This window comes from Aotus nancymaae, unplaced genomic scaffold (genome assembly GCF_030222135.1).
Source record: "Aotus nancymaae isolate 86718 unplaced genomic scaffold, 86718_ANA_hifiasm-v0.15.2.pri h1tg000044l, whole genome shotgun sequence".
Taxonomy (NCBI): Eukaryota; Metazoa; Chordata; class Mammalia; order Primates; family Aotidae; genus Aotus; species Aotus nancymaae.
Genome location: NW_026988458.1, coordinates 1,890,421 through 1,904,023, shown reverse-complemented (window position 1 = coordinate 1,904,023; position 13,603 = coordinate 1,890,421). Strand labels below are relative to the sequence as shown.

At 41.8% G+C, this 13,603-nt stretch overlaps 1 protein-coding gene across 1 annotated transcript in view; it reads right to left on the bottom strand.

Moving 5' to 3' along the window:
* Positions 1 to 13,603, bottom strand: part of TUBGCP3 (tubulin gamma complex component 3) — a 98,432-nt gene that overhangs the window by 22,433 nt on the left and 62,396 nt on the right. The window contains exons 15-17 of the mRNA XM_012464769.3: positions 11,870 to 12,005; positions 10,972 to 11,040; positions 6,324 to 6,459 (exon numbers count right to left, since the gene is read on the bottom strand). Of these exons, the coding sequence (XP_012320192.1) occupies positions 6,324 to 6,459; positions 10,972 to 11,040; positions 11,870 to 12,005 (341 nt within the window). The remainder of the gene's footprint in view (positions 1 to 6,323; positions 6,460 to 10,971; positions 11,041 to 11,869; positions 12,006 to 13,603) is intronic.

Below are 13,603 nucleotides of genomic sequence, written 5' to 3'. Positions count from 1 at the left end.
TTGTTCACAATTTCAAAATCACCTCCTCAACCCACATTTATAGTGATGCTACTGTATTTAAAAGTGACCTCATCAAAGTACCCATCTGATTCATTTTTCTTAAGACTAAAGATCCAAAAGACGTTTGTTAAGAACTAGGATTTTTTATGTGTCTTGTTTTCAAAGTCTACAACCACCTTTAAGGATCTGCGTTCCTGCTCTCCCAGGCAAATAACCACGGCAACAGTGAACTTGGGGGCACTCACCACAGGTGGGTGCTGTTTCAAGTCCTTTCACACAGACTAAATCCTGACAACACTAATAACTAAGTCCCATCGCCACCCCACTCCCCAGATGAGGAAACTGAGGCAGAAGATCAAGAAATCAGCTGAGGCCACACAGCCCCAGAGACAGGTGGTGGGATGGGGACTCCCTGGGCAATGCAGCCCTACCACCAACAGCTCAGCTTAAAGTATCTTTCAGCCTGAGTCATGCAAAGAAAACTTTTAATATCTGTATTTGTATGTTTCACTCATCCACATACAAAAACACAGATGCATACACAAAGAAATTTTTAAAGAGGAAAACTTCAACTCATCTTTTATCTTTCACTGAGTCTAAGACACTGTCATTTTTAAGACGAATCATTATTATACGAATCATCAAGAAAGAAACATAGCTGCCAATCACAAGGACAAACACCCTGACCACAGTCCTGTGCAGGAAACACCCCCTAAGCCCACACTGCTCAGATGGGTCCCTCTCAGGGCACTGCTGGCCTGCGGGCACCTGCCTTTCCTGGTAAGATAAAGTCTGCGGTGCTGCTAATGGAAAAGCGGAATTTTGGTTCTTCCCTCGATAATAATTATGCACTTCACAGATTTCAAATTTATGCTCCACTGCTATTTCTACACCTTTTTGCAAACGCAGTAATTTTTTATTTCAAAACAGAGCCAGGGTGTCATCTTTTTGAAGGAATGAACCGCAACCGTGGCTGGTACTAAAGGCTGTCCTGCTGGAGCACAGAGCCCAGCTCCAGGCACCAAGCGGAGACACAGTGAGAACGTGAAAACAACGTGTATCTTAGAAGTGATAAAATATGGTTAAAAGGAAAACAAAAATAATGTAGTATGAGCTATTAAACCTTGGTTTATCTTATTTTTCAACATATTGGGCCAAAACCAAATTTGGGCCAATCCAGTCTTTTCACATTCTGGGTCTCAAACTGCTCTCCACTACACACGAGGGAGGTCTGTCTATGGTATCTCCAAAGTGCCTTCTACTTAAAAGCTTTCTAATTATAACTATCTGTGGGTTTAGATGTGGCCTCACCAAGTTATTTGCATGGCCAGACCCTGCTCTTCAATACCTAGACAAGAAAGCACTCGTCTTAGACGCTCACCTTATCAAGAGCACGTTTCATTCAGTGGGATTAGAAAAGATAAAGGAAAACCTTTAACTTATTATTACAGTTTAGGCAAGAAATAATTTAGTGTCTAGTGTACAAACTCTAATTTTAAAGCGTAGTACTATTATCTTTTTTTTTTGGAGACAGAGTTTCGCTCTTGTTACCCAGGCTGGAGTGCAATGGCGCGATCTCGGCTCACCGCAACCTCCGCCTCCTGGATTCAGGCAATTCTCCTGCCTCAGCCTCCTGAGTAGCTGGGATTACAGGCACGCGCCACCATGCCCAGCTAATTTTTTGTATTTTTAGTAGAGACGGGGTTTCACCATGTTGACCAGGATGGTCTCGATCTCTTGACCTCGTGCTCCACCCGCCTCGGCCTCCCAAAGTGCTGGGATTACAGGCGTGAGCCACCGCGCCCGGCCAAAGTGTAGTATTATTTACATCTCATTTTAAGCTTTGGAGTTCCATTATCTTAAACAGTGGCTGGGCACAGTAGCTGACGCCCATAACCTCAATACTTTGGGAGGCCAAGACAGGCAGATCACTTGAGGCCAGGAGTTCGAGACCACCCTGGCCAACACAGTGAAACCCCATCTCTACTACAAATATTAATACAAAAAATTAGCTGGGCATGGTGCACACGCCTGTAATCCCAGGTACTTGGGAGGCTGAGGCATGAGAATCGCTTGATCCCAGGAGGCAGATGTTGCAGTGAGCTGGAGTACATGCCACTGTACTCCAGCCTGGGCGACAGAGCAAGACTTGGTCTCAAAAAAAAAAAAAAAAAAAGCCTGGGCGCGGTGGCTCACGCCTGTAATCCCAGCACTTGGGGAGGCCGAGGTGGGCAGACCACTTTAGGTAGGAGTTCAAGACCAGCCTGGCCAACATAATGAAACCCCGTCCCTACTAAAAATACAAAAAATCAGCTGGGCGTTGTGGTGGGCACCTGTAATTCCAGCTACTCAGGAGGCTGAGGCAGGAGAGAACTTCAGGGACCATTTCAAAGAATTAACATCATTTTAACAGCTCTTCAAAAACTCAGTGTCTAAATATCAATTTCCGTCTCAGATGAGTATGTTACTGACTTAAACATCAGAGGAAAACTAAGAAAGTGTTATTTCTGAATCAGACTTCTATTAGAACGTTACTACGTAAATTTCATCTTGATTCTTTATAAAAGATCAATGCATCCTTGTTTTCCCTTAAGAACATGAGTGAGAGATCAATTTTATTTATAATAAAGACCAAAAGGAAATTATTTCAATGCCACTGTTTTGAAAGAGGGGGAGGGAGGGAAGTGGAGGGGAAAGAAAAAGCCTCCATTCTTTCCCTCCCCACCCCACACAAAGGCTGAGAAAGAATACAGGCACAGTTACATGTATTGGTCTATTTCATTCTGTGAAATGTTATTGGAAACATGAATTTAGTTTCCAGTAGCAGAAATATTTTTTAAATTAATATAATCTAACAAACCATTTTAGTATTAGCCATTGTGTTTTGTCCAGCTAAATGGCAAATACATAAAAAACTTTTACCAATTGGTAAAGGCATGAAAATCAGACCATCTTCCATTAGGAATGAGCGCAATCTTCTTGGTAGACCGTTATCAAAAACTCTCATCCCCAGCAAAGCACTTTCACATGTAACTACTTACTGCACATGACGGAGCAAGTTATTATTTTGATGAATATTGTTAAAATGCTGGGGTGATAACCGTTGATACTTTAAGTAAGACTAAGCTGTCCTTTGCACGCCGCGCCCATACAAGGCACCATGGCAGCTGTTGGCGGGAGCACCTTCTACTGCACGGTCTGTCTGTACTCTGCCTCAGATTTATAAGCAGCAGGACATTTCTAATGGGCTGGATTAGCATGATTAGCTAGTTGATTTCTGTTCATGAAGGTGTTTGGCCATGAGCTACTTTAAAATACTTCTTCATTAAAGGTCAGAACACTGGCACCCCAAAAGAAACACAGGTAAAACAATTCCCTGAAAAAAGAAATAAGGTAGTCCCCCATACGCAGTTTCTCTTTCTGCTGTTTGTGACCTGCTATCGACAGCAGTCCAAAAATAGTACATGGAAAATCCCAGAAATAAACAATTCATAAGTTTTCAGTGGAGCACCATTCCAAGTCGTGATGAAATCTCACACCATCCTGCTCCATCCTAGCCAGGAAGTTAATCAAGCCTTTGTCCAGCAAATTCACGCTGTACATACGACCTGCCCGTTAGTCACTCAGTAGCTGTCTCAGTTATCAGGTCAACAGATCATGAGAAAAAAGGTGAGTACAGTACAGTGAGACCTTTTGAGAGAGACATATACTCTCATAACTTTTATTATAGTATAATGTAATAATTCTACTTGTTAGTTATTGCTGTTACTCTCTTACTGTGCTTAATATGTAAGTTAAACTTTATCATAGGTACGTACATATGGGAAAACACATAGTATGCATAAGGTCTGACACTATCTGAGGTTTCAGGCATTCACAGGGCAAGGGTGGGAAGGGTCTTAGAACATATCCCCTGTAGATAAGGGGCGGGGAATACTACACAATATAGCAAAACAAAATAAAAAGAGGCCAGGCATGGTGGCTCATGCCTGTAATTCCAGCACTTTGGAAGGCCAAGGTGGGAGGATCACTTGAGTCCAGGAATTTGAGACTAGCCTGGGTAACACAGGGAGACCCCAATTTGAAAAATAAAAAGTGTTTACCCTCATCAAACATTTTAAAAGCACAACATTTAAAAAGCATAAAAATTGAAATGAACTTCCATTTTCACCTATGAATTGATAACTTATTTGAATTAATATCCAATGTTAGCAAAAACAGTGAGACAGACAACTTTCAACCATACGGTCCTGGCTGACTACGGTGTGAACTGAACTGGTTCCGATCCTGGCTTACTACGGTGTGAACTGATCTGGCACACACCTCCCAAAAAGTGATCTGAGAATATGAACAGAGTTAAAATATGAATACTCACTAAGTAAAAAGTCAAACTAAAAGTCATCTTTTTTTTTTTTTTTTTTTTAAGACAGTCTTGCTCTGTCACTCAGGCTGGAGTACAGTGGCATGACCTCGGTTCACTGCAACCTCCGCCTCCCAGGTTCAAGCGATTCTCCTGGCACGCACCACCATGCCTGGCTAATTTTTGTATTTTCAGTAGAGACGGGGTTTCGCCATGTTGGTCAAGCTGGTCTCGAACTCCTGACCTCATGATCCGCCCACCTCAGCCTCCCAAAGTGCTGGGATTACAGGCGTGAGCCACCGCACCCGGCCAATTCATACTGTTAAGCAAGCAGTTCCACTTTTTATCTATTCTCAAGAAATATTCAGAGAGGCATATAAAGATGTATTTACAAAAACATGCATGGCGTTATTTCCATTAGCAAAAAACTGGAGAAAAAAACTACACGTCCAGCCAAAGAAAAATGATGAAATGATATGTATACGAGATAGTATCCTGCTATCAAAAATGGTTCGGAAAAAGTTTCAATAATGAGGGGAAGGATCAGCAAAAGAAGCTGGAGTTAAACTCTATGAAGCAGGATCCTAGCGATATAAATTTTATAAATAATAATTTTCTCATACATGGAAAACTGATCAAAAAATTTATTAGTTGTTATCTCCAACTAGAAAACAAAACTCATCATTGGTGATTCAATACAATAAGAGAAGAGCAAATGGATAGGGACATTGCTAAACTGACAGATCAGAAAACCGTATCCCAACCAGCCCGTGTTTCAAGTTGTTATGGAGCAGCCTTCAGAGAGGCTTATCTTGACGTGTGACAATGACAGCATCAGTATGGCCCTAACTGGTCTCAGTCCACAATCAGAAAGATGCCGCTCGTGAGGGGCAGCCAGGAACGATCTACTCGCTGGCGTTCGTAAGAACACAGAGGGAAGGAGAAGTGCCGGCAAAGTGAAGAGCTTGCTGGCAAGTACACGTGCAGTTAAAGCAACAGCGAGCGAGGGTCCCGCCACGGCGGCGAGGAGGACGGTGTGAAGCCGTGGAGAAAGGAGACGAGCACGCAGCCCAGGCGTGCAGTCCTCTCGGCACCGCCCTCCTCCGCCTCCCCTCAATGGCAGCCAGGGTCACAAGAAGGGGAACGTGCCCACAGCCATCACTACTCTTAAAAGAAAATATCCCCTTCGCTTCCTTCTCAGCTACTTCAGAGGGTTCCCACTGTAGTAAGTATCAACACACAATAAAAACCGACAATTCTACACGTCAGTGTTGGCTCAGACAGACAACTCCCTGGCCCGCATCCTTCGGCGGGGGTCACTATTCTGGAACTCGGGTAGCCGCTCAGGGACCAGCCTGTGAGCTGGTAAAGAAGCAGAGATCATGAACTCCCTTCCCCAAACAACTGCTCTCTTCTGATTCTTAATAATTACTTTTCACCAAAGGATTAAGGGCACAATTTAGTTCTTCTTTAGAGACACGCCTACTGCAATACTTTCTCAAAGATTCTGACCAAGTCCATTTTAATATGAAGACTTCAAAATTACTTATAATTTAAGTTATTCAATATTTACAACATTAAAATAATCTTGACTGATACCTAAGAATTTTTACTATAGCTTTAAAGTGTTTTAAATAATATATTCCCTTGTCCTGGTTTATGAACAAAACGAACATTAAAGAAACTCTCAAAAACAATTTAGTTAAAACACTGTGAATTTTAAATGAGTCAGTGATTTATTAAACTGCTTTCCTTAAAAATGGGCAGTTTTTTAAAAGTATACATATGAATTCTAGAATAAAAAATAAATGTGATTTTAAAAGAAAGTTCGTGATCTGAAAAAAATATACAGCTATCACCGTGGGTCTACCTTAACTTCCACAGAGCTGCTGGAAACCGCATCCAGCAGAGGCTGGGGGCTTCTGGGAGAGCGCGCGGACCCGTGGCCGCGCTGGGGGCTCACCTGGCATGTTTCTCAGGAGCTTTGCATTGCACATGTGTCCCTTTCGTATGTCGGTGAGGATGTATTCCATCCGCTTAGCCCTCCAGAGGAAGTTGAATACTCGCAGGTAGTGGCTCATACACTCTCGGGTAAACACCTGAGGCAATGGCAGAAGACGAGTTTACAGTGTTCCACACATAAGAATCCTCTCAGTACAGGTCTCAATCATTTTTTAAAAAAAGGTACCTTTAGCAAACTGTCTTATAATATAACAACCACGCTGATTACTTACATGCTAGGCGGCATGCTAAGCAAATCACGGTGACAGAAGGCAGGCATTTTTATGCCTATTGTACAGACAGGGAAACAGAGGCCTAAGGTTACACAGACTTATCAGTCTATGGGTTGATCAGTCTACGCAGTTTATCAGGATTTTCAAACCCAGCCTAAACCTCGTCTAAAATGTGGACTCTTCACCAGAACTCCCCAAGACACCTTAGGGATACGTGAGGCAGGAGTGCACGTTCTTCTGCAACAATAGCTCCTGAGGGTGGTGACTCTCATGGAAGGCAGGCCTAGAAGAATCTCCATTCTGAAAAGAATTCTTCAGGTTATTTTCACCCATTTCCGGATAGCTTATGAATACTTCATTTCAGCGCCCATGGACACGGTTTCACAAGCAGAGACGACGAGCCAACATGGCAGGGATTGTGCAAGGCCTCCCTGCCACGCCACCCTCCTCCTGCGGCAGCCAGGTAAAAATACAGGATCCCAGTTCCATGTGAACATGAGATAAACCGCAAGTATTTTCTAGTGTAAGCATGTCCCACTGCACACACATAACTACTGCCAAACGTGTCTGACACCGACGCGTGTTTCACACAGATGTGGGCGTGTGTTCATTTTACTAGATGATGGGGGCAGAGAGTTCACCATACCATCAGCAGAGTTTTCCTACACTCCGGGGGCTGGGAGACAGGCCACCGAGGCAGGGCCTCTGTTCCTAGCAGCAAGGCACAGTCGCACACCAGTGAGAACATGCTCTGCTTCAAAGGGAGCCTCCTTCTCCCACCACCGCCCTCTGACCCAACCGCGATCGCTCAGGTCCTCGCTAGGGCCTTCACTCTGAAAGGTACCCTCCTGTGGTGCCCTTGTTCTGCCCTTTCCACCTGCCCAAATCCTATCCATCCCTCAGGCACAAAGGCCACACGACTTTCCCTGGTCTCATCAATTTCCCGCTACTTCAGAAACATAGAACACGCATTGCATTATCTTCTTTGATGTCATATATTCTTGCCATTTCTCACCAGTTGGCAGGAACTATCTATTTATGCCTCCATATGCCTGTTTGTGCCAGTAACTGTCTAAACAGGGATGAGAAACTGCTTTGAAGATCCTCCAAAATCCAATACGAATCTTTTGGAGGTTATCCCATTTTGCTGTGCTGCTCACGTGATCATTTTTTCCATTACAGAAATTAAGCGTGACCAGTTTAAATAATTTTAGGAATAAATTAAATCACTAATCAAATGATGTGTTGCAGGAGTCCTTTCAGTATGATGTTCCTGTAGCATGTTTAAAATAATTTCATTTTTAAAAATTCAGTTACATCACAGCTCTTCAGGAATATTAACTATCTAAGAGGAAGGCAGTCAGATTCCACTCAGTCTCCAAAGACGAAAACTTCGTCCACGCTGAGTCTGTAATGTACATGGTCCTTCAATTCACCTGTTACTGGAATAAAGCTCAGAGAAACCCTCAACAAATCAGCCTCTAACGCCCCATCTAAAACTCGTCCACGGAGATGAAGAACAGAAATGATTAGATTTTTATTCTATTGTCAAAATGAAAAAAAAGATAATCCCTCCTCACCTAATCTTAGGCTATCTTACCACACATTGGAACCTCATGACCTTAAAACAAAACATAAATCCATCTTTAGTTATACGGTCAACATTAAACGACCGAACCATATCAAAATTTTAGATAAAATTAAATTATTGATTTACTCAAGAGTGTAAGGTTCATTAGAAACAAGATGAACAAAAAATATTTTAAATGTTTATGAACTATTTTTAGCTAGTGTACTTTTAAGAGTAACCTGAGTTTTAAATTTCCCAGATTAATTTTCCATCAGACCTATAATAAATTCACTGATATTTTACATCATAGAAATGGTACCACAGAATTAGTATGAAGGTAAAATTATGCTACAAGATATAATTATATAATTATTATTATGTACCTATTATAATTAAATTCTGTAAAAAAAAAAAAAAGAAAAAATCTCAATAACAGAACAAAAGCAGAGGTAACACAATGAACAAGGAATAAGCAGAAAACCCATTTTCTTCCAAATCTTGACTCTAAAAGAAAAATTTTAAATACTACACTTTTTATCTTTCTAGTAACTTTTGTACATAACCACATACAAATTAATCTAATAAAAATTACTTCAATTTCTACTATTAGTTTGAATACCTATAACTGCACAATGTGGCCAAAGTATGACGATTCAGCTGAAAATCTACCAGCGCCAGGACTGGACGGCAAATGCCAGACACGCAAACGGCCACTCCCCACACGGTGGCCCTGGCAGGTCCTGCTCACCCACCATGGGACACACTCTATCATCCTCGGCACATTAGGCTGCCACTGCCAGCCACTCGAGGGGGCATGCGAACTGACACCTGTGTGCCAAAGACAGGCATCTAGCACAGATTTGTTTACTTTGGGGTTTTTTTGTTTTTGAGATAAGAATTGCCCTCTGTCGCCCAGGCTGGGGCGCAGTGGTGACAGCTCAGCTCACTGCAACCTCCGCCCGCCTCCTGGGTTGAAGTGATTCTCATGCCTCAGCCTCCCAAGAAGCCAAGATTACAGGCATGCGCCACCATGCCCAGCCAATTTTTATGTTTTTAGGAAAGATGGGGTTCTGTCATGTTAGCCAGGCTGGTCTTGAACTCCTGGCTTCAAGTAATAGACTTGTTTTATTTTTAAATAAATCTATAATATAAACTTTTTTTCCCTGAGTCCTTCTACTAAAGTAAAGCTTTAAAAACCTGAACATTTAACAATATTGCCATGAGCAATTGTTTATGTACGTGGCATGACAACTTTGACACTCTTAGTAAGATCTGCCGTACTACGAAATAATTAATTATCTAGGCAATGTTCAGTTTACCTATTTGTCAAGGCACTCAGATCTTGTGAAATAATCTACGCAATTATCTGCACTGTGGTATCTCTTATGCTATGAAAATAATATGTAATGTACGCAAATTAATAAGGCAGGAGATATGAAAGTTACTAATTTAAATAATTTGTGAAGGCCAGGCACAGTGGCTCACGCCTGTAATTCCAGCACTTTGGGAGGGAGGCAGGTGGAGGTTAGGACTTTTGAGACCAGCCTTGCCAACATTGTGAAACCCCACCTCTACCAAAAATATAAAAATTAGCCAGGCATGGTGGCTCGTGCCTGTAATCCCAGCTACTTGGGAGGCTGAGGCAGGAGAATCACTTGGACCCAGCCAGGAGAGGTTACAGTGAGCCAAGATCGCACCACTGCACTCCAGACTTGGCAACACAGTGAGATTCTGTCAAAAATAAATTAAATAAACAATTTGTTAAAATATCACACTACTTTTTGCATTATAACTATTTTAAATTGTTTAAGACATAAGTCAAAGGAGAAAAAGGTAATTTGAATATGATGAGAAATTAAATCTTTAGTGAGGTTATGCACTTAAAATATAGTAGCTTTGATCCATAAAGTTTACACATCAGGAACTTATATGTAAAAAAAAAAACTGCACCAGCAGCTCCCATCTTATTGTAGGAGAGATGGATTCGCCAGTGGCAGGTTTCTTAACCCCAAAAGAAAACAGGGTGAGCGTGCCCTCACGCGATTATTTCAGCAGCGTCATGTGCACTCTGAGACGTGGGGAAACAGTGCAAAGCAGGCTCTACCGGAACCGCTAAGAAGAAACTTTAGAGCCCAGTTATATTCCTTCTCAACAAAATACTTTCCCCAATACCTCAAAGAAATGCAATGTCCTTCTTCAGTATTTCAGATATAAAAGTAACTGAAGTAAGTTTAAAGGGGTATCTTGGTCAAGGAAATGTATTCAAGTTTGAATACTTTAAAAATGAGCACTGAAAAGAGGTATTTTGATTGCAGACACGGAAAAAGACAGCGTCCCTGGTCAGCCTTTTGTAATTTGGTGACTGTTATGCAGGTAAAAGCACTATGAACAAAGCACAGCTACTTCATCATCAGTTTAAATGAATGCTAAACATCAAATTTTACCTCTGTAGTAAAAATGTAATTCCCCTAAAATATACTTTATAGTTCCTTTCAAATTATCCTAAATTAGTTGCCACAGTCTAAGAATAATGGAACAAAATGAACAATCCATTTATTAAGGACCTGCTGAAACCTATGATAGAACAAATGATATTTTTAAGAATTTTTAAAATAATAGAGCATTTCAGTACTCATTAATACTCATTTAAAATACACACACAATTCTGGCTTAAGTATTCATTCAATGAGTATATCTTAGATGTCAAGTGATCACTTTAATTAGAAGTCCCCAGAGAAGAAAGCCAATTTCAAACAAAATGTTTAGCAATCTTAATAGCTGTAAATACTATAAAAGGATAATCTTACAGTTGCAATTGGCCCGTCCACATGATAATCGAGGCTGAAGACATCCCATCCAGTGTCACCTGGAGAGACCTAAAAGAAACAAACACATAATTGCAAGACACATAATTGAAGAACTTGTTGACTCAAAGAAAAAGCAGTAAAACAATGCCCAGTTGTTAAAAATTGCTCAACAGTTCTGAGTGCATCTTCTTGTTAACTTCTACAACCTCACCAATTAGACAATGATGCGCACACAGTAGGTGCTCTGCAAACATCTGGCAACAAATAGGGGATTTCTGAATGAATATTGTGGATATGTGTTTAAAATTCATCACCATTTGCTTACGACAAAAACCCATTGCCTCTAAATATGTTCCAAATCCTTAGCTACTCCAAGATGACTCTTTCAATATTTTAAGAAAACCAACAGGTTTTGCTAACGATCTTTCATCACAACTAAGCAAATAGTGGGTTTATGTTTAAAATATCCATATCCTTAAGAAAAGTCATGTCCTACCAAACTGAAACTAAAAACATCAATTTTCTGATAAATATCATTATACACCAGGTCTCATGCTCCTGTCAGATTCGCTATGAGAAGGAAGCACCATTTTCTAAGCATCTGCAATGTGCTACCAAGCACGGGGCAAGGGCGTCATGCATTTTCTCCAACTTAAGCCCAGCAGCCCTGCAAGGCTCCCTGCTGCCAGATGAGCGCACAGAGACCCAGAGTGGAGGACAGGGGAGGAGCTGACCATGCAGTAACAAGTGAGAGTGGAGTTCCTACTCAGGCTGCCCAGTTTCCAGAAAGATAATGACCAGCTGTGCCTGAAATAACATGGAAAATCCTCGCTACAACACCCCAGCCCAGGGGTCCTCAGGGCCGGAGCAGCGTTCCCAACACATGGGGCTGCAGTACCTCCAGCAGCCGCACGTCCAGCCTTCGCAGGATCTCAGGACTGTCAAACTGTGCGTTGGTGGCTCTGACCGCAGTTTCTAGAATCCCAGTCAGGTTATGCTGATATAAAGTCGTAGCTGGACGGACAAGTTCTGGTCTTAACAAATTTTTAAAAATTAAAGAAAATATTACTTTAATTCTTACTTAACTTTAAAAAAGCTTATAAACTATAAAAATTAACAGTTCAAATCGTAACAACTCAAAAGAAAAATGGGACCAATATAATAATGTGGCAACGAAAGCTTCACAACATTAACTGCAAATAGGGCTCACCAATTATTGTGGAGTTACATTTCTTTACAATCTCAAAAATACCAGCCTGTAATCCCAGCACTTTGGGAGGCCAAGGTGGGTGGATCACCCGAGGTGAGGAGTTCAAGATCAGCCTGGCCAACACAGTGAAATCCCATCTCTACTAAAAATACAAAAATTAGCCAGTTGTGGTGGTGCACACCTGTAATCCCAGCTACTCGGGAGGCTGAGGCAGGAGAATCACTCGAACCCGGGAGGCGGAGGTTGCAGTGAGCCAAGATCGCACCACTGCACTCCAGCCTGGGCAACAGAGCGAGACTCCATCTCAAAAAAAAAAAAAAGATTTTGATTCAGCTTAAACTGACAGTACTTAGATGTGCTATGCTATACATGTTAACAAAGTTTTCAAACTTCAGGCCAGCCTATGAGTTACATGAGCTGATATAATTTCCTTTTAGACCCAATGGTAGTAGGAGAGGTCTCCATCAAATCAAGGTATGTGGATGTCATGATTACAAAGAGCCAAGAACCACTACACTTTCAGCAAGCATTTCTTGAGAGTTACTGACACCTGCTTTCATAACCATGAAGCTAACATGTCTCTAATCAGGCGGTGACCAAGTTAAGAACATCACCAATCAACTCAGGTAGATGTGTAAGCGCTACAAAATGCAGGGCAGAGACAGGTAAAAAAGACACACAGTGTCAAATAAACCTAAAATCTAGAAACCTAAAACACAACACTGAGGAGAAATGAATCTTTTACTTAATAGCAAGAATGCAACCCGTTCAACTTTAAAATCAGGCACAAGGCTAATGATTCAACTGCTGTATGATGTGACCTGTAACACCATCACGGTCTAAACCTCACTGTGGCTTCTAATCTCCAACTGCAGCAACGACCCACATACACACCCCAGACCGCCATGGCATCTAGAGACCATTTTCCCTTGAAAAACTCACCATGACTCATATTTTAAATGGGTTGACCTCATCACAAGTATTTACCATACTAGTGAACCTTCTTACAGTGCAGAACGCCGCTTCAGTGATGATAACCACAAACCTGTCAGCAGACATCAGCTATGACTAAGACGTGAGCGTGTCGCAAGTCAGCTACGGCTGTGTATGCCTCAAAAAGCCACATCAGCTTTCACACGGAAGAGTGGCTTCTGGCGAGAAGGCAGGATGAGAGCTCTTGCATGCCTCTAACAGTGGTTCTCAATGTGGAGCCCCACTCAAGCAGCATCACCACCAGCTGGGAACTTGCTGGAACCGCAAATCCTTGAGCTCTACCCCACACCTGAGAATCTCATTCTCTGGAAGTGGGCCCACAAGCTACTGCAGCAAGCTTTCTAGTCTGGAATTCACTGACACTTGAAGACCTGAGGCCTAAAACAATTGCTTGCGTAGCACTGACAGGATTTAAAGGTAAGTTACTAT